Consider the following 22,382-nt stretch of genomic DNA (forward strand, 5'->3'; position numbering starts at 1 on the left):
TACTAACAGCTGCCTCGCTTGGCGCTCAGCATTAAGAGGTTAGTATTAAGACTGGTCGACCTGGTGTCATGATAATATGACTGGGTGGGACAACATTCTACATGTCTGCGACATGATGCCCCAGTGCTAGACATCATAATAAACTGTCACACTGCAGACATCGTAGCGATATGACTGAAAAATTGTTAAGGCACGTTAAAAATCCAGATCACACACACACACAGTTTCCGTAAGACAAAGTTGAGTGACGCAGTATCGGGTAGAGTGTTCTCAGTTTTCTTTGTATTGTATAGTATGTTCTACCGTTAGACTTTTGGTGAAAAAAATGACAAAAACGTATTCTTGGCGTTGAAGAAATACAATGGAAGAAGAAGTCATAGGTGGCTGACACTGCTTAATGTTAAAAAAGTAATAGCTCTTAAAGGGCAAAAAAAATCGTACCAAGTGAAAAAAGTTTCTCATAACTTATGTGACCCGCTCTGGACCCCCTCCTTTAAAAAATTAAAAAAAAATAAAAAAAATTAAAACAATTATTTGAAATTCACTATACAGGTTATCATCAATCTATACAGGAAACTACCATTAATTAAGCACGTGAAGACTACTAGTCTAAATACCAAGCAACTTAATAGTACATAAAATGTGTATATCAGTCATATGCTGAGCCGACCAATGGCAGCCGAGAAACTACACAAAAGACATAAAACTTTCTGGGTAGTAAAATGTTGGAGTCCATAAGCACCATCATCATCGTCTCCGCCGCTACTGCAGTTATCGTCGTCATTATTACCGTCATCGTCATGATCATCATCACTGAATCATTGCCATCTCTAAAATGTTTGTGCTTATTGTGCATCTAACGTTACTTGTGGACAATTACTTTTTTTATGAAGACAGAACGAAAATCTAACATGTATGCATGCATGTATGTATGTATGTATGTATGTATGTATGTATGTATGCGTGTGTGTGTGTATGTATGTATGTATGATGCATGCATGGATAGTATATGAATATTAATAGAGAGAGAATAGCCGAAGACTTGATTTATATTTTAGCGTTCCTCCGTGCAGTAATGGAATGAAGAGACGGTGCAAAAAATCACTGACACATGCTATATCATCAAGGTAGTTGCTAGTTAGAAATATGTATGTTTTCTGTTCCTTGACATATTATACTGTTTCACTCATCTCCACCTAATTATCTACTTATATACGATGTCCTACGGAAAGCCATCGCCGCCAAAATTATATCATTGAAATAATAGAAGCAAATGTCAAATAAATCAAGAAAACCTGCAATAAAACAAACATGCTTGCGAAGCAATAATGTTAAATCTCAAACAATAAGATCAATATTCAAATAAAACAAGGGATGCACAAATGAAACAGACACATTTCAAAAGAAACAAAAGAAAATGTGAACGAAACAAGCAAACGCAAAATGAAATCAACTGTACTTAAACAAAAAGAAAAATACACCCAAAAAAAGAGGCACAAACGAAACAGAAAAATTTAAACAGAAACAAACGACATGCCAACAGAACGCCAAAAACGAAATAAACGATGTAAAAAAATAAGATTAATACTCAAATAAAACAATCGAGGCACACACGAAACAGATAAATACCAGCCTGAAACAACAACGGTGTTGTCTGACAAGGATTTTGCCTCAATGGTATTTATAGAATGGTTTACACAAACGAACTAGGAAATAAGCGCTCTCGTAACAATAGTGTTTATTTTATTTTTTTTAATCAGCACAGTTAGAAGAAACACGAATCTCTCTTTCTCTCTCTCTCTCGTTTCATATAGAACCACACAAAAGTTTGCGAAGTCGACTTAGTCAACTTCGTAACACAATTAACAGGTGGCAGCACAGAAGCAGACAAATGCAGCCATTTTCTCAACGCCACTAGCGGGCAACAACTGTCCGATAACTTGGATCTCAGCTTTTCAAATTTTCGCAGGGTTGTTTTTATTTCAATTAAAAACACCCGTTGTCCACAAACAGGATTTTTTTTTTTTATGAATAATGAAAAAACTAAATTTTTGCGCCAAATCGCGAAAGTTGATCTAGTTTAGGCATAATCAGTGTTTGCAGTAGCATACCAATCGAGATACCGATACACTGGCCCCGCGCGGTCATGGTCGGCCCTAGGTCCGGCGTACTCCTAACGCCGCCTCTGTATAAGGACGAAAGCACAGCATATAAAGAAGTTCGCACATCATGGTTTTTTGACTTGATTCACTTGAAATTTCACAGATGGATAACTAAAATAACAGGGTCATTAGATGGATTATTTATGATACGACCGCACCGGTGGCCTAGTGGTTAGAGCGTCCGCCTCGGATGCGGGAGGTCGTGGGTTCGATCCCCTGCCGAGTCATACCAGAGACTTAAAAAATGGTACTAACAGCTGCCTCGCTTGGCGTTCAGCATTAAGAGGTTAGTGTTAGGACTGGTCGGCCTGGTGTCAGGATAATGTGACTGGGTGGGACATCATGCTACATGCTAGACATCACTATAAACTGCCACATTGCAGACATCGTAGCGATATGACTGAAAAATTGTTAAAGCTACGTTAAAAATCAAAAATCACATCACATCACATTTATAATACGAAAAGCTAAGTTAAATTTCCTTAATGTATTGTTTCTATTATTTTATCTTGATTTCAGGGAATTTTGTCCCGCACTATGCTGTTAAACTTCACGTTCAAGGACATATCGACTTTATTAAAGAAAAACATTACCTAAATCTAATGTAAAGTTGAAAATACGTTCTGAAATGCAGTTACTTCTAAGTTTAAACAAGATCTGTTTCACATACAGATTTTTTCAAAGAAATACCATTAATGAACATTTCAAATAACCCTACAAACAACGACTAGCTGGGTTTTCAAATACTTTAAAAGCTTTTTCTTAAATATCTTCATCAAATTCCTAAAATACTCTACATGTAAAAAAAATGTTAAACGGTATGGACATCAGTTGAAGAGTTTCAGGGTCATCGTGAAATAAAATATATTAAACAGTAAGGACATCAGTTGAAGAGTTTCAGGGTCATTGTGAAAAAAAATGTTAAACAGTATGGATATCAGTTGAAGAGTTTCAGGGTCATTGTGAAAAAAAAATGTTAAACAGTATGGATATCAGTTGAAGAGTTTCAGGGTCAACGTAAAAAAATATGTTAAACGGTATGGACATCAGTTGAAGAGTTTCAGGGTCATCGTGAAAAAAAATATGTTAAACAGTATGGACATCAGTTGAAGAGTTTCAGGGTCATCGTGAAAAACATGTTGGCTTTTTAGTAGCTTCATTTAGAGCATCAGTATATTTTACTGCGAAGGTTCAATGTTGAAAGAAAAATCCAGATCGATTAAGATTAAGACAACAGTCTTAATGCTCTAAGTATGGAACGTATTATCGATAAGCAGTGACATGTAATTAAGTTTTTCCAAGCCTCAAATGTCTCTCTTTCAAAGAAGCATTGATACTTCATATCCACGAATAAATCAAACTTAAAATACCACATTATTTTATGCCATATATCAAGAGGATGATCAACCACGGTGTTATTGCTCGGATCGAGTAAATAAAAAAATAAAATATGAAAATAATGGATGGAAAAACAAAGCTCTGCGCAGAAACATAGAATAGAACAACTCGAGTCCTCGTATTAAAATATAACAATTTAATTAATATCCTAAACCAAATGAAATTGAACTTGACATCTGAATGATACACTTTCTCTTAGAAATAAAATTATAAAATTTATAAGAACTGCAATACGCCATTCTGTTATACCAATAAAACAAATTGCATCATGAAACCGAGAGAATGATTAAACTCGTTTGCTCACCATGCCTGGGTAACCTTTTTGCTTCGGATCAATTTAAATTCAACGTTGGTGACAGGTCAGAGTCGCCGTATAATCGCTGTATCTCTGTCTCTCTGTCAGTCTGTCTTTGTCTCTCTGTCTCTCTCTCTCCAGCTTCCTTCCGGGTCATCAACCATAACTTGGATGTCTGCTCTCTTTCCCCTCTTTATGGTACACATATGAAGCTATTTCCCCTTTAAGATAACTACATAAATATGCATCATAAATATTGCCAGGCGTTTACTTCTGGGATAGAACAATAATCCCAACTCTTGTTACGTGAGATATCGTCATATCGTAATTCAGCAGAAATTGTGTCGAATATGGGTTAGTTCGTAGCCTGACAACTGATACACACAACCCTATTACAAGAAAATTAATCGCTATCCCTAGCGGATAGTTGCATTCCTGACGGACTATGATGCATCAGAATCTCTCTGTTTCTTTAAGCTCTGTGTTCCTCAGCATTCAGACACCCGTTCCTTGCACAATTTTAACGAGAAAATATACTTGCTATTTTTTCCCACTAGTCAACTTCTTGCCTTCCCGCAGACACTTAAACTGACTAATTTCGCAAGGAAATTATTTAAAACATTGAATTTCAGCTGGGAAGCACGCACCCCCTATTGAGGATCGCTTCGGTACACTAAGCGATCAGAGCGTCCGCCTCGAATAGGGGAGGTCGCGGGTTCGAACCCCGGCTGATTCATACCAAAGACTTGTTTAAACAATGATATTCGCAGCTGCCTTGCTTGTAGGCCGATAAATCAGCCCTTCACCCGTGACGATATTGATTTTCGGGTGAGGGGCTGATATCACATATTCATTAAAAGATGCAATTATCTGCATTTAAATTTGTCTGCACACATCGGTGTGCATGTTATACACTAACCGGTATGTCTCGTGGCTGTGCAGCTACCGTCGGCTGAAGGGTTCTTTTGGTGATATGTAGATTATATTTCCTGAGTAAAGCATATATCTGGTGACCTGTAAATCCACCTGGAATAGCACAACCATATGTCCTTTGGCCATTTTGAATTTCGCGCTTGATATGGCTGTTACCAATTACCGGTATGTGCTTAAAGTGTCTGCGGGCTTGTTCCGGAATCATTTGCATGCAGCAAAATTGCACATTTTAATGAACAGGTGACATCATACACACAACATCGTCCATCAGTACCAACACAAATAAGTGGAGTTGATTTATCGGACTACCTTGCTTGGCGCTCAGCAATAAGAGGTTAGTGTTAGGACTGGTTGGGCTGGTGTCAGAATATTGTAACTGAGTGGTACATGATGCTACATGTCCGCGTCCTGATGCGCCATGCTAGACATCACTATAAACTACCACAATGCAGACATATCAGCGATATGGTTGAAAAATTTTTAAAGCTACTTTAGAAGTCCAAATCACACCCAACCACCCTCATTTAACTTAGCCAATCAGGATTAACTTTATCTAACCGCCAAAATTAACCACCTCCTATCCAGGTTAGAATAATTATCTCTATTCTTCTTTACTAATAACTGTTTCTGTAAAGTTTCATTTTATGACACTTATTTTAAATTTCAAATTTGACATTTTTTATGCTACCTAATGCACATTAACCTGTCCTCGACAATATACATGTCTCAAATAATCCATCGCAGGCTAGCGATTATTTTGCGGTATTAGCCCGTACGTCAATGTTAACTGTTACGTGTCATGATGACCGCGACAAGATTCACTTCTTTATGTGTTGCCATCTTTCAAAATTCTCTCTCTCTCTCTCTCTCTCTCTCTCTCTCTCTCTCTCTCACACACACACACACACACACACACACATACAATTATATATGATATGCATATCCATAAGTTGTGTGCGTGATTTGGCTCTGTTAAATTCTCAAATTATGTAAGATCTATAAATAGTTGTTTACGTTGATAATTAGTAATAATAATCGCAATAATAAGACTTAAAATGGCGTTTATGACGTAATTTCTCAGTGACTGATGGAATATGGAAGTTCAAGAAGAATTATGTGACGTAAATCAATAGTGTATGTTATCACATGGGGTCTACTGCGAACTACAGTTGCAATATATGGTGTGTATAAGGAGAAAATTAAACATTCAGTTTCATTCCCATTTCTGGCCGTCATTCCCACTTTTTGTGTTCTTGATGTAAGTCTGCAGACGTGTTTTATTTTGTACTTAGATATTTTTCGAGAGGAAAAACTTTTGTTAGGACTGTTCAGTGGTGATAGAAAGTGTTCATTATTTGAACAATAATATTATTCTGGAACTGTTATAATATATTCGAAGGAATTCTGGACAACGCCATCTTGGCAACATCACGGTTCTAGGAGGACCAGTTCATTTCCAGTATTGAGACTTTTCTATCGTTTAGGACTTTCATAGACCTTTATAAGGACTAATTTGATTCACTTCATTATACTGTAAGTTCCTCTAACATTTTTTCATTTATTACTTCAATAATTAAATGTTTGTTAATTTTAAAATTAGTTGGTTTTGCTTCTTTTTCTATTACTTAAGTTTGTGACCATATATAAACAGACACGACACACACCTTGGGTGCGTGAGTTTTAAAATAATATGCTTCCCAAGTCATATGTAAAATCAAATGGGTGTGCGATATTGTTATGGCCAATACTGTGGTGAACGATCTGGCCAAGAGAAAATTTAGGAACACATGCAGATAAATGAAGTGTTAACCGCAATCGATCTCGGTTTTATCAAACGATGAATCAGTGCAATAAAATATATGTATATTGCAACGATGACTTGAAATTCTCTAATTGCTGTCCAAAGTGTTAAACTCGTTTTTATCATGTAGAGTAAGTGAGCAATTGATGATGACTGTTTGTGATGAAACCTGAAAAATACCAACCAGCAGTGGTTCGATAACAATACTGTTGTCGACGGTCGGTTGTATAAGCACGGTCTAAATGAAAATTTCGTTTGTTTCGGATCTATTTTAATTTGTTTGCCTTGTACGCCAATTTCAGTCGAACGCTGACAGTATCTTGGAACAACGCAAGGCATACAACTGAACGAATGAAACTATACCTGTATTTATGATTGGAATTAAGCAAGCAAATCGTGCTTATAATCAGAACGTCGTGGTGTAACATTTAACCTCAGATTTATGTGAAAACTTTTCTCTAATAAAGATGATATTTTTTCTTGTACACTTTAGTATAAAAAAAATTCAAGGTAGAGCAAAACAAACTCCACTGAAATCGATATAAAATATTGGAAAGATTATAAGAAATTTATGTAGCTCTTCATATTATAAATAATCGATCCAATGATCATGTTATTTAAGTTATCCATGTTTAAATGTAAAAGGTAAATATATATATATATATATATATATATATATATATATATATATATATATATATATATATATATATATATATATATATATATATATGATTTACTATACTATGACTACGTTAAGAACCAACGTGAACTTCCGGAGTACTAATAGTCGTGCAAGCTTTATAACTCGCTGTACTAGTTAAACGTGCTCCAAAATCGGTCTATGGCTGCTATTAAATGGCTTTGATGGTTAAACAAGTTTGATCATTTATCAATGAAACTGCACAGTTGTGGGCTAGGACAAATACAGCACAAAGAGTGGGGCACCTACATCATTCTTTGCTGAATACTGTAACATGATACACCACCAATCTTACCATGTTTGGCCCAGCCTACTACCGTATTCACATAGCTTAAATTTCTTGCACACAAGAATCTATTTAATTGCACAATACCTTTTTACGAGTTTCAAGTTCCGTGTCATATTTATTGTTAGAATGTTTTTACATGTCTTATACATACCAAGTAGTAAGCAAGTACTTCAGGAAGTTGTGATTCAAATGCGTGGTACGAATGGTATTACTAATATACTGATATATAGGGTAAATTACTCAGCATCAACATCCCTGTACAACTCCGACTTTTCTTTCAGTTGGGAAAATAACGTATTGATATTTTCTTCTTTGAGGGTAAGTAATTCTTCAAGCTTATTTTTGTTCTTGTGTCGTCTTGGAAACAGTAAAGGCCAAACATATTTGTATGACAGTTTAATTTGGCACAAAAATGATTGGTTTTATACAGTCTTTATCCGAAAGAGGGCTGACGTAAACTCGCTTTTGTCTGAAAGAGGGCTGACGTAAACCAAAATGTTGATGGTTTACTATTGCTGTGAAATAAAAAACTACGGAGAAAAAAGTACACATTTTAAATGCTATTCAGAAACGTTTCATGTTCATGTGTAGTTCTTCATTTTCACATTAATATGTATATTCAACTTACACAATGTTAAATTATAACGCACCGGCAACGATACTAACGAATCACCAAACGATATTTACACGCGATGGCAATGAAAAATGGCGAAGCAGAAGCCACGGAGAGGTTCGTGATTTAGTTCTCCGTTTTATTACTGTAATGACAATAATATTGTTGCTAGTATTAGTCCCACGGAATGTCAACAAGACCATTTCTGTAATATATAAATTAATACAAATACTACTATCATACATGTAAGTGAATTTTTAATTCGTACTCTACGGAGATTCGAACCCATCGCCTTTGCCGGCACACACGAGCCCATATTCTCTCACGACCAAGCTCACATCACCAAAAAATGATGTTACTCAATCGGTGTTCTATGGCATAGTGAGGCACCTGTTAAGTACCATTTTATAACTCTTTAGTATGACTCGTCCAGGGTTCGAAGCCGCGACCTCCCGCATCTGTGGCGAACGTTATAACCACTAGGCCATTGGACCGGTCATGCTGATAAGTAGCATTTTGTATACTTCCATCTCAGAATGGTTGTTCCTACAGTCTGTACGGCTGAATAGCAGCTTCTTCTACTGCATTACTGAATAACAGTTGTAATTTCATTTTACTTAATATTGTATATTCAAATAATAAATCTATTGTCACAAACTATAAGAAAGATTATAATGTCTATTTGAGGAACTTTTATTAAGGTGAATGGACAAGACGCCTGAATTTTCGTACTTGGACTTTCATGCAGCAATTGATTTTTTTCAAATACATGTAGTTTCTAATACCTTCCAATATACATTTCAAATATTTCATATATATATATATATATATATATATATATATATATATATATATATATATATATATATATATATATATATGTAAAGTTTTGGAAACAACTGTTTTTGTGTTTTATTTGTTTGTCTTGTCTATGTTTTAGCAGTTGCCTTTGAAAAAGGCTCACTAGGAGTCGAAAGCGCTCATGCTAGTTAGATACTAGTTTTGCACTGTTAGTTTGCATTTATCTTAATCCCTGACACACGTGACCCCGTGCTGGATCCAGTGTACTTGAAAGGACTGTTATTCGCCATATGATGTGTGTGTGTGTGTGTGTGTGTGTGTGTGTGTGTGTGTGTGTGTGTGTGTGTAGATTAGATTTGCTCATGAAAGCAGAAGGGCCGTACAATGTATGAAAACTATGGTAAATTCAGTTTCAGATACACCACCGAATTCGTCAAGGAATAGCCATGTTGCCTTTCCTTTTTGTGTTATTGACGCATATCTTATCAACGAGCTATGGTCAGGACCAATCATCCCAGTTCAATGAGTGGACCTACAACAACTATCCCAACCCATTCAACAATCCCGAAGCCTGTAGGAGACCAGAGCCATCTTTTATCTGTGATCCAAACGAAATTCTTCTGGCAAGACAAGGTAAAGATTCCACCATAAATCAGAAACATAAAAATATAACAATGTCACTGTAGCTTTTAGATGGTACTAAATCATCGCTAGATGCCTTCTCCAACGTCTCAAACATAGTCACACTAACTTGCACAAAAATTGCCATCACATATGTGATCTAAATTGATTTGTTTGTATAACACACGAGCTAGAAATGTTATACCTCTCTCTCTCTATACCGATCTTATATAATATAATATACAGAGAGAGAGAGAGAGAGAACAAATTACAAATATACACCATACAGAACGTGATGTGCTATTTCTAGATTATACAAGGTCGACATGCAGGTGTGTCTGTCTGCTACGCCGAATGCCTATACCACCGATTTTTTGATGTTCTAATATGGCTGCCTGTAGCCATAGGTAGTTGAGAAACGAATCTTTTCTCGTTATTAGATGAAAATTATTGTAGTAATTTTTCAGTAAAAATTTTTAACGAAAACCTCTGGAAGTTTTGGGGAATGAAAATCGCGCAGTCTTCGGCAAAATGGCAGCCTCCAGAACTAATTTTGGCCCAATGTATGAACTCGTTCGGATTGCAAAGTCATTCAGTCACACTTATTCATTTTTCTATGCAGTGCTCGATTTTAATCAATCGCATATTCATTTCACTGAAAAGTTACTAGAATTAATATTTGATCTCAACATAATGTATCCACGTTATGAGTAGAAACTTTAAGTTTCTAAATAGGTCACATAGCTGCTGACAAGTTTTTGGATTTTTTTATACGTAACTTTACAAATTTTTTAGTCACATCGCTACGATGTCTGCAGTGTTGCAGTTTATAGTAATGTCTAGCATAAGAGGCATCATGCTGCAGCCATATATCATGATGTCCCACCCACCAGTCACATTATCATGACACCAGGCCGACCAGTCCTAACACTAACCTCTCAGTGATGAGCGCATAGTGAGGCATCTGTTAAGTACCATGTTTATAAGTCTTTAGTATGACTCGTCCAGTGTTCGAACTAGCGACCTCCCGCATCTGAGGCGAACGCTATAACCACTAGGCCACCGGACAGGTCATGCTGATAAGTAGCATTTTGTATATTTCCATCTCATAGTGGTCGTTCCTACAGTCTGTACGGCTGAATAGCAGCTTCTACTGCGTTACTGAATAACAGTTGTAATTTCATTTTGCTTAATATTGGACATTCAAGGAATAAATCTTTTGTCACAGACTATAAGAAAGTAAGATTTGTATGTCTGTTTGAGGAAGTTTCATTAAGGTGAATGGACAAGACGTCTGAAGTTTTAAGAGTCGTTCTTGGACTTTCATGCAGCAATTGATTTTTTTTCTTCAAATACATGTAGTTTCTAATACCTTCCAGTATACATTGCAAATATTTCATACCTAGATTCACTGCATAATGAACGTACGGTTCTTTGATAGCGGCAGGATATGCAAAATGCTGAATAGCAAATCTATCATTTAAATTTATACTAAGTTAGTGAATCGCCCATGATGTCAGCTCTGCCATACAGATTTCACAATGGTGACCTTGGATAATTGATAACAAAAAGCAGCTGCCAATGTATTCCCTCCCTTTTTATATCACAGGGCACTTTTTAGGCCTGTTATCTGTTGAATTCATGACTTTCCCTGTACTTGAAGTTTCGGTAGCGTGAAAAAGCTGTAAGAATGCCCAAGTTCAAGACCTTCAACAGTGGTGTCAATATTTTTCTCACCATTTGATGAAGTGTAAAGATGAAATCGGTTCTACTAATTTTGTTGTTAGAAGCTGGAAACGCGTATTTCTTATTTGTACCAAATTTTGACTTGAACTAGTGAAAACTAAAATTGCGATGTGAGTTCATATAAGCAAATTTTTTAATGGATTTAGTAAAATACCTCTTGTTCAGTGTACAATTTTCTACGATTGGAGAGAGGCATTTTGATTTCAAATTTGTATACTGGATACACTGCAAAGTGTACCATTTAATACTTTATTTGGATTTCAACACATTGATAGATAGCGATCCTTTCGTACATCTAATCCCTGCCACACATAGCTGCTTAGTTTACGTGTAGCTTGAACTAATGAAGAACATTTAGTCTATTTATCTGGCAACACATTTCATTGATTTGTCTTAATTATAAATCACACACATTTAATCAAACCAGTGTTGAAAGATACATTGTAATTTCTTTTGCAGAATCTAAATTGATATAAATATGTATTGCGAAACTGCAACATTTTTATTGATCCTTGACAGACTCTCTGAACAATACTTGAATCAGTGTAACTAACCTGGTCCTGTAAACTGCAAGAAAATAATTTTGAATTTACATTTCTTGCCGTGTTTAAAAAAAAAAAAAGAAACGCTGAGGGTTTTTCTAAATATTAACATTACTTTGTCGTTCTCTGCATATGAAATGGCAACAAATTTCCCAGTGGTTAGCTGTATCTGATTATCAACGGTAATTGTCCAGAATCTGGAATTGATGGTAATTCGTTGATAAGACTCGCCATAGAACTGTTGTATTCATAATTGTAATGTTTAACGTTCAAAATTATGTTTGCAAGATAACTGAGTTTTTGTGGTTGCAAGCTGGGTAAGTTAATGTGAAAACTGTGATGTTATAAAGTCTGTCATACGTAAATATTATGTTAAGTTAACCAAGAAATGTTTTATTACAGTTTTGTAATGACTTTGAATTATCTTTAACATTTATTAAGCTTTGGTGTTGAATAAGCATTCTTCACGTCCTAACTGAACCCTGATTATAGCATGGTTCCAGTCAAATAATATAGGCTTTGGTAATGAGGAAACTAGCCTTTAGTGACGTTTATCTATGAAGATGTAACGACTTTACACTCATTAAGAAGGTGTAATGAAAAGTAACATTTGACCTTGTGTAATTTGGTCAGTGTAGGAATTTTGTGAGAATTCTTTGACTTTTTGAAGTGTTTTATAATTCTGGTCCGTTGCCGGCGAGAGTTTCCGCAGCACCAAAAGCCTGAATATGTTGCGATTAACTCTTTATAAAGGAAATGGAGTTATCATTGACCCAGCATATATCGAATGACTAATAACCACACGCGTTTTTGGATCTGTTGGTTGGGTGGGATGCATCAAGTTGATGCGGAGCCCCCAAATATGTAGCGTATACACACACACAGATAGATTGATCGAAATGACCATATGTTGCTTGTATGGGTTTGACAAAAAGGTATTAATCAGGTCAGAGAAGTGATCCAACGGGTAGTGGTCAAGCAAACAGTCTAGAGCCTAAAGGATCAAGGATGATTGGTACGAGCTGAATAGGTCTGGTGAAGGTTCCAGCGCCTAATCGAGATCACGGGTGATTGGCATGAAGTTAGATAGTTTGATCCGACGAGTAGGACTAGCAAGGAGTCTAGAACCTAAAGGATCACGGACAAAAGTGTTAGGTGCGGATTGCGACCCTGTGAGAAGGTCGTGTTCTTAATCCGGAGAATTTGGATCATTAACGACTGTCATGCGGATGGTTGGGGTAATCCAATGGAATAGGTCCATGCAGGGTGCTGGATCTTAGGAATCACAGGCGAAAGATGGTAGCTTAGATAGATTAGTCAACATGTTATTAACATATTGCAGTTGCGATCAGAGACAATTAAAATACATGGTGTCAGATAAATAATGCTGTTCAATGGGCATGAGATTTTCGCACAAAAATCTCGTATAACTTTCCGTTCGGGTGTTGCCGAAACAAAAGAAAGAAAAAAAAAACAGTCGCAAAACAGATGATTCATCACATCTCATATCATCTCTCTTCACTTATTAATCGCTCATTTTTTCATTCCTCCTTCCTTTCTCTTTTCTCCCAAAGTTCCTCTTTCTTCCCTATTGGTTAGTCAGTTTTCCCTTTCTTCATTAATTCCTTCATTCATACATGACTTTCTTTATTTCTTCTTACATTCGCACATTACAATATTACGTTTCATTATATTATCGCAACATTTCATGGCAAGAAAAATGAGCAAACATGAGAATTAAACAACAACAAAAAAACGAAAAAAGTGAAAGGATAACCCTAGAAAACGTCTGAGCTGGTGTATCGTGCACTGTCGATTTGGGACAGATTTTAATTTGCACGATGGTTGGTGGTGTGCATCCCAATGGGCAAAGAAAGATTAGAGATACACGTTTCTTATTTTTTTATATATACATTTATAATTGTGCGTGCATGCAAGGCGATGGGTGCCGTTTAGAGTACAAAGACCTAATGCACATAATCATTCCTATTGCAAATTTCTAAACTCTTATACGTTAGATTATTCAGATAAATGGTTTGGATAAGATAGTGGGCAGAGATCATATTACTAAAACTAATACATGCTACCATAAAGTAGCCAATAAAATGGCTAAATAATAGGATTGAAAAATATCTTCCCAACACCGATTTTCTATAATCAAATTAGTTATCACTAGAATCTAACAAAGCTTATTATAGAGACATAATGCAAATAACATATACACTAGGTTCGTTACAGTATATATAACACTGATAAAGATTTGATACATTTCGTTGTGGAAAATGCCATACTGGTATGCCACATAATAAATTATTAAAGCTTTAGCAACATGAAATATGAATAGGGAATGAAACCTATATCAACTTATCTTTTTGTAATGTGTTTATCTTACAGCCGACCAGGTAAATATCGTTCTGAAGAAAATATTCAACGATACAGATGTACCATGCTATGATGACACGGGTATAAAGAAAAGTGGTTATGTCGTCATGATTGCTTTGATGAATAAAATCAACAGAACCTTCAGTAGTAGGTGAGCACAATTTAAATTCTTACTATGTTGTTTTCTTTTTAAAGATAACTTTAGTATTAACTAGTTTTAAAAAATGGAGTTCTTTTTATTTACTTATGCACTGAATGTAATTTTATCGTGTTTGGAATGGTAAACATGGCGAACGCATATTATAACATCGGCAAAATGGTTTGCTTACCAACTTCTTTCTGACTTCAACCTAGCATAATACTTTCATAAAAAATTTAAAGGTTTTTCTTTTAAATAAAAAACAGACTATCACCTTGAAGCAAAGCAAACTTTGCCCCCTTTTTTTTTTTGCACACTAAGCAGTTAACAGTCTCTTGTTATTATCAATCTCTCTCTCTCTCTCTCTCTCTCTCTCTCTCTCTCTCTCTCTCTCTCTTCTTTGTTTGTTACATGGCTTTTTATTTTATAAATAAAAAAGCTCTGAGACTCAGTTTCCAAAGTAGAACAAAAAAATATATATACAATTGGAGTTATAAAAACCATGACTGAGTATTAGCTTATAAGTTCAACATGTGATACAGTTTAAGTATAAAAGGTCACAGAGGGTGACATTCATTGCAGATGAAATTGTGCATGCCTATTTTGATTATGTTAAGCTTCCGTTCTGGTTAGTCAGAGTTTCCTCTGACCCTTGTCACCCCATTTTTGATATTGGGATATTTATGTTGGGGTGTAGGGTCAGAGTCCATTCCCTATCGAAAAGTTGGAATTTGCCGACGCCATTTGGTGTCGGCATGGGGTAGCCGCTTACTAGCCGGCCCAGCAAACTTGAACGACCTTTCATCGAGATATACCTGCATGAAATCGATAAGAATATGATTTATTTTACTCAAAAATCACGAGCATAACATTCGTCATGTCTTTAATCCTCTGACAGACGAGACGAAAGTACGTCGTTGCTGAAATTTGACCTGGATCTGGCCATTTGCATCCTGAGTCAAATGACTACACAAACATAGCACCCAACATGTCAATAACATCAGAGGTTTTATCTGGTCTATCCTTGTCCATTGATACTCTCCATCTAGAAACTTAGGCTCATCTTCTGACACGTGCATACTCATTGTTCTCACTCTTAAAAAGAAGTGATATGGATGTTCTTTTCCTTACCAAGGCCCAGCTACATGGAACAAATCGACCATAGATCTTAGACACAAAGACAATCTGTCCTCGTTTACAAGTGCCCTTAAAACTTATTTCGACTACAAGAACAGACTTAAAGATGTGATAATGTTCATTTCCTTAGTTATTGTCAGCATGTTTTTGTTTTGTAATTTTGATGTTATTTGTAAACTTGTCATTGTACATGTTTTATGTGTTATCTAATATTTTAGAGCACTTAGTCCATATTATTATTATTATTATTATAAATTGTTACATAACTTCTTGCAGTTGTACCAGGATAAAATGGTTAACCATGACCCCAACTAATACGATTCCAAGTACATGATAAAATGTGTGATTTATTTTATGAAAATACTAACACTATCAAAAGCTTATCTAATATTTGTATTTTGCCTGGATTTTGTTATTTCTCTTATAACTGCAGCTATACAGACAACACGAGGGCTATTCATACTGAAGCTGCATGGTTTTCTTATTATCTTGGTGAAACTTGGCATCGTGATGTTTGTGACGAGAATGTAGTCATTCTGTACTCCAAGGAAGATGGTGTGGTATGTACCATGGCAACGGGATTATGTACTTGTTTTTATGCATTTTTTTTAAGCAAAGAAATCACTTGTGAATACTTGAAAATGAAAACTTTGTGACCTTAAAGAGCAAGTGATATTTCAACCATGCACTTGATTTAAGCAGTAAGAACCTCTAGAAATAAATGGAGCTACAAGAAGAAACATACTTTTAACTTTTCTCTCTATTCTCATTTGCAAGCAATCTTTACAAATTTTCACTTACTATAAAAATATTTAGCATTTCATTACCGACTTCCACCACCTTGATTTATACTGTAGTGTACAAAATAAAGTATATCCATGGGATAAACCACCAACTGTATTTATATTATTATAATTGTTATTCATAGTAGTAGTGTTACATAGTAGTAGTGTTACATCAAAATATCATAGTGTGTTTCATTTTAAACCTGAGCTAGTTCAGTCAAAATGTAAGACACATCATTTTTTTTCTAAACAAAATTAAGCTTTTCTTTTGACTATAAGTGTATGGTGAGTGGATTAAAGTCTTTGGTACCTTTGACTTAATCTGTACTATTTCTATTATTGCTTATTATTATTATTTGCAGTTGTACACAAGCACACAGAGCATCGCTCGCAAGAAACTGTCAGATGACAAAGTTGCCCTTGTCAATCTGAGAAATGGTCATTACTTCCGCAGTAGAAACAGAGATAAAATTCTCAGGGGTCTTCTCAAAGTTGCTGAGGCCTACAAGTATGTTAAATTTATGCATAATAAAGATGATCCCTTTAAATAATCATCGTCTAAACAAAGTCAGTATTTATGGAGGTAGTTGGAAACTGTTTGCAAATTCAACATAGGGCATAAATGCAGTATGTCACATTCTCTATGCAATATTTATAGGTTACCGCATTTGTATGGGAAAATATGAACGAGTTTTGGGATGGAATACTGCACGACCTTGGGAGTGCAGTATATCCTTCCGACAAAACGAGTAACCTTTTTATTGTATGCTCATTTTTTAAAATTCTACCTAAGGTTTAATTATATAATCAAAATACACTACAAGAAACAACGTAAATGAATGAATGCCGTATTCCAAACTAAATACACAAGCGCAGATTTGTCATTACACAATGACATCATTATTAATGCACATATAACTCCGCCCAGATAAATTTGAACTTAGTCGCGCGCTCGACATAACTTTCGAAAGAAAATGGCGTGTCTAGTTAAAATTGAAATTTTACAGTCATATTGTGAATGAATGCGCATTGCAACAACTTTTCCATTTGATCTAGAATGAATATATTTTGGCATTTTGTTTCGATTCGACGAAAGTTTGTGATTTTGGACTGGATTCATCTGTGCAAATTATACATGAAATACATCGGATTGACTTGGCGCGGGAGAAGCGTGTTTACATCTGCAAATGTGTTTCTGTTTCTGTCATTGAATGTTTGAAATCATAATGTTGGAAAATATGAAGTCTTTCAATTGCAATTTTCAAAAAGACGCTATGAAATTTAATGCTTATTTCATTTTGAGTGCAGTAAGGAGGATGCAATTGCACTTATCATCGAAATTACAGCAGAATTTCGAAATGTGTAATCCAGATTGAAAACCTATGACATGGCTCATGTAATTCGGATTTGCAGAATTAAGAAAATACATTTTGAGGAAATTCAGGATGTAAAACTGTATATTTTATTTTGCCATTCTTATCACCAGCTAAAGAAGAGAGTATATGACTTGTCACGTTTATGTTATTTGTAAGGACCTTATCTTCCGTCTGTTATATAATGTAGCTAGCCTAAATCCGTAACATTGTATCAAAGCGGAATGTGCCAAAATAGCTGTGGTTTTTTTAGCAGTCCATGAAACATGTTTTAGTTCATTCAGAAACAAATTTAAACAACCACAACGTAAACAGCCTCTTACGCAAGTGTACATGATATGTGTACAAATCAAAAGTGCTGGCGTCTGTGTCCATTGTTTGTTTACAATAGAAAGTAGTTCCTTTATGCACGTGTATGCTATATGTGTATTGTCGCGCGAGTTCAGTATCGGGTAATATTGAACGATTCTGACAATGTAAAGTTAACGGGGGAAAAAATGAGCATATAATAAGATTTAAAATTACACTCCTTCTTCCCCTGCAAGTACTGAATACTCCCTTAAACTGGAGGCCCCAGGTGTCTGAGTGGTCTAAGATGCTCACCTGTACATCACTGACATCTCGCCTCTGGGTTTGAGTCTTGACTCAGCCGGTAAGGGTATGTGAGAAAGGTTGCCAGTAACTTCCCATCTGTCAGTGGTTCTTCCTCAGTCAAACATACTGGCCACTATGTATAGTCTAACATGTAATAAAAAATGGTGTTAAGCACAAAAATCCCAAACATACTCCCTAAAACAAAACATTACTAAGAAGCTCCTAATGAATTTCATGTTTATTTTATCTTACTCCTTTAACTATATTTTTAAAAAGACTTGCATTTAAATTAGGGCCCCATATGAACAAAATGGTGGAGCACTATAGTAATTATGCTGTCCATGTGTATCTGAAATGCCTTGTCAAGCATCCATCTGTCCATCTATCTACATTGTGGTTGCAACAAGATAACATTACTGGAAATAGTATTTCGACCAGATTTAAGGTTTTATATTGATGGGACCTTGGTTGATTTTGTATCCCAGCATTCCACAACCATATTTACTAGAATTAAAGCCCATCCTCCATTGTTTTTCCATGGCATAATTTTGCTAAGGATAAATAGATTTTTGCAGAAATATAACTTTTAGTGTCAAATAATTATTATCAATGATTGCCCATCCTGCTACATTTCGGTTTCCACAGAATGGCTTTAGAAAGAATTGTATGATTTTTAAAGCTTACATGACATGCAGCTTTATGCTGCTGAGCCCTTGAATGAATATGCTTTCCAATGTTTTACAGCATTATTTACAGTTATGGTCCCTTATTACCCCTCCTCCAAACTTTTTGTTTAACTGACACAACTTTACCAAGGATTATTGATTTCAACCAATTCTGGCATGGAACTTTATACTGAGGTTTGATTTCCATTGGTTCATGTTGTTTAGAAGAGTTATGGTCACAAATCGCTAAAAATGGTCTTCACCACATAACAAATAATTATTAGATGTCAGATAAATTTGGCATGTACCTTCATATTGATGAAAGCCTGCATGACTTCAATTCACATTGCAGCATGACATGTCATTGTTTACTGGAATTTGGGACTTCCTTGCTTTGGTTGGTTTCCACTGTGTAGCTTCACCAAGAATTATTAGATTTAAGATCAAATTATTAATTATTTTTATATGAATAAGTCCTAATAATACCAAGTCACTTAATTTCAAATGAATTTCATTTGCAGATTTATCCTGTTTAGTGCCTGCATTTGCTTTGAGCATAGTAAGTGGAAAAAGTAAATAGCAGATATCCAAATGCTTTGGGAGAGAAATTTTGTATAGAAATGAAATCTTTCCATCAAGTACTCAGAAGCTGTTTGTGTCAGTCTTTTAAGTTTAAAAAAAAATAATATAAGTGTAGTTAAATGAAGTAAATTATAATACGCTTTTACATTCCGATTTAGTGAAAAGTTATGCAAATTGGTCATTGCTCTGGTTATTTGTAAAGCACAAGGATTGAGCAGCTGGAGATGAAAAAAAAATGTATATGTGATCATCTTGCAAAATGGCTCCAAGATAAAGAACCAGCCATCATGGATGGATCAATACCTTAGAGAATAAAGACAAGGCCTGTGACACCTGCTTCATACGGATAGACAAACCCAAACATTTCTAATAATGAGCACTGTTTTCTTTGCAGGCGTGTCCTAGAAGGGGGTAATGTGTAGACAGGTGCACTGTATTGACCGTGTTACAGATGGAATCCTGCTATTGGGAGAAACCAGGAAACAGTTTTCAAGGATTTATTTAGATGAAATTTCTTTTCTTATCTCTTGCAATAAAAACTAAAAATCTGAATTCTTTTGCTTGCTCTGTTTTGTTCGAAATATAATTTCTAAACATATTTGAAGAAGATAAAACAAATGCAGATCGGTGGTACCTAGCAGGAGAGAGAGAGAGCAATTCTTGAAACATGCACGAGAGATGTGAGACATAAAATGATATATGAAGAATGATGGGCTTAGAGACATGCTTAAACTTCATCTGGCGATAAAAAGCAACATCAGAAATTCAGTAATCACTGGTGACCACAACCAGCCTTAACAATCTTACATGTTGTGCTCTCTCTTTTGATCTTTCCTATACAAATATACTTTCATGCTGAAAGAAACAGAATAAAAGATCCATATTTAAAATTGTATATTTCAAACTTTCTAACTGATTATTTGCAAATTTAAAATAATCTGTCTCTACATTTCTTTAATTGCAACATTTACAAATTAAATACAAAAACCAAGGCAACCAAATGATTAACTTAATATCAAAGGATGTATAAATGAATCATACCAATATGAAACTGGTAAAAATGCTTAAACTGAGTGCATTTTTAGATTTTCATGTTACTACAATGTTACAATAAACAAGATGCTAGTCACTGCCTGCATGTAGGCCCTCAAGATTCAGTAATGAGGCCTTTCAAAGCTAGAAAAGATTTTGAAAATCCTTAAACACTGAGTTTAATTTAGGGTTCAAATGGATGGTTATAGACTCACCTTTGTGACAGTTATGTTGAGTACCATAATTAGATTAATCTAGGGTTTAGATGGAGGAATATAGTCACCATAGTCACTACTATGTTGAGCAACCTTACAGTTTAATATAGGGTACAGATGAGTATATATGGACACCAAAGTGACTCCTGTGTTGAACTTCTATACTCGGTTTAATCCATTATGTAAATGGCCTTATACAGACACCCAAGTGACAAGGTATATACTGAGTTTAATCCATTATGTACATGGCCTTATACAGACACACAAGTGATAATGTCTATACTGAGTTTAATACATGGTGTAGATGGCCTTATACAGACACCCAAGTGATAACTTCCATACTGAGTTTAATCCATGGTGTAATGGCCTTATACAGACACCCAAGTGATAACATCTATACTGAGTTTAATCCATGGTGTAGATGGCCTTATACACCCAAGTGATAACTTCTATACTGAGTTTAATCCATGATGTAGATGGTCTTATACAGACACCCAAGTGAAAACTTCTATACTAAGTTTAATACATGGTGGAGATGGCCTTATACAGACACCGAAATAATAATGTCTACACTGAGTTTAATCCATGGTGTAGATGGCCTTATACACACACCCAAGTGATAGCTTACATACTGATTTTAATCCATGGTGTAGATGGTCTTATGCACCCATGAGATAACTTCTATATCGAGTTTAATCTTTGGTGTAGATCGCCTTATACAGACACCCAAGTGATAACTTACATACTGAATTGAATTTAGAGTTTAGAATATGGACACCAATGTGATCACTATGTTGAGCTTTATATACCACGTGTAATCTAGGGCACAGAATGATGTATATGAATATCAAAATGATCAATATGTTGAGCTTCTAATAGGGTGGCCTTGACAAATGTTAAAGAATCAAATAAAAATAATAAAAGAAATTTCTGTTCTAAAAATTAATATTTAAAAATTACTGTGATGAAGCTGTCTGAATGTTTAAAGAACTGGTCCACATTAAATATCCTTTAAATGAACTGGGACACATTGATTTAGGACCATTTTGGTTTGTATATAACATAGAGCCAACTATGCTAAGCACAGTCCCAGATATTCCATCACATATTGTGTCAGTTAAATCTGTGTCTGCAGTGTTTTTTTAATTACAGATTTCAAGTGAATAGAGTAAATCTTGACCTGCCATGACATTATCATTACAGTAAACCCTCATTATAAGGTGCCTTAGTATAAAGACATGTACTAGTAATATTACTATAATATAAACAAAACATACATTGTGTAAGTAGACCTTATGTAAGAGCTGGAGGAATCAAATACAGCACTAACCCACTATCAGAATGCCTCAGCATATGCCAGTTCCTTTTATAAGGCAGGTATGGTCATGGATACCCTTTCATTATTTTATAGCAATATTAAATATAAAACACCTCAATCTAAGGTGACCTCACTTGTAAGGCAGTCAACTTTGTATGGATCCCATGAACAGCATTATAATATATTATTATTATTTTATGCAGAGCTCAAAGAAATCTGTTTTTTCGATACAGGCCCAAGACAAGTTACTTTTTTT

The 22,382-nt window shown here is 35.2% G+C and overlaps 1 protein-coding gene across 1 annotated transcript; it reads left to right on the forward strand.

Annotated features, from left to right (window-relative positions):
* The first annotated feature begins 7,744 nt into the window (after positions 1-7,744).
* LOC149796491 (uncharacterized) lies at positions 7,745-20,113 on the forward strand. The gene is made up of 6 exons (XM_089961209.1): positions 7,745-7,899; positions 9,406-9,628; positions 14,299-14,437; positions 15,996-16,122; positions 16,710-16,855; positions 19,956-20,113. The coding sequence occupies exons 1-6, from the start codon at positions 7,771-7,773 to the stop codon at positions 19,981-19,983; spliced, it is 792 nt and encodes a 263-aa protein (XP_089817335.1). The 5' UTR covers positions 7,745-7,770; the 3' UTR covers positions 19,984-20,113.
* The last annotated feature ends 2,269 nt before the right edge of the window (positions 20,114-22,382 follow it).

The sequence above is a fragment of the Sinohyriopsis cumingii genome, chromosome 6, assembly GCF_028554795.1.
Source record: "Sinohyriopsis cumingii isolate HCF-2022 chromosome 6, ASM2855479v2, whole genome shotgun sequence".
Lineage (NCBI taxonomy): Eukaryota > Metazoa > Mollusca > Bivalvia > Unionida > Unionidae > Sinohyriopsis > Sinohyriopsis cumingii.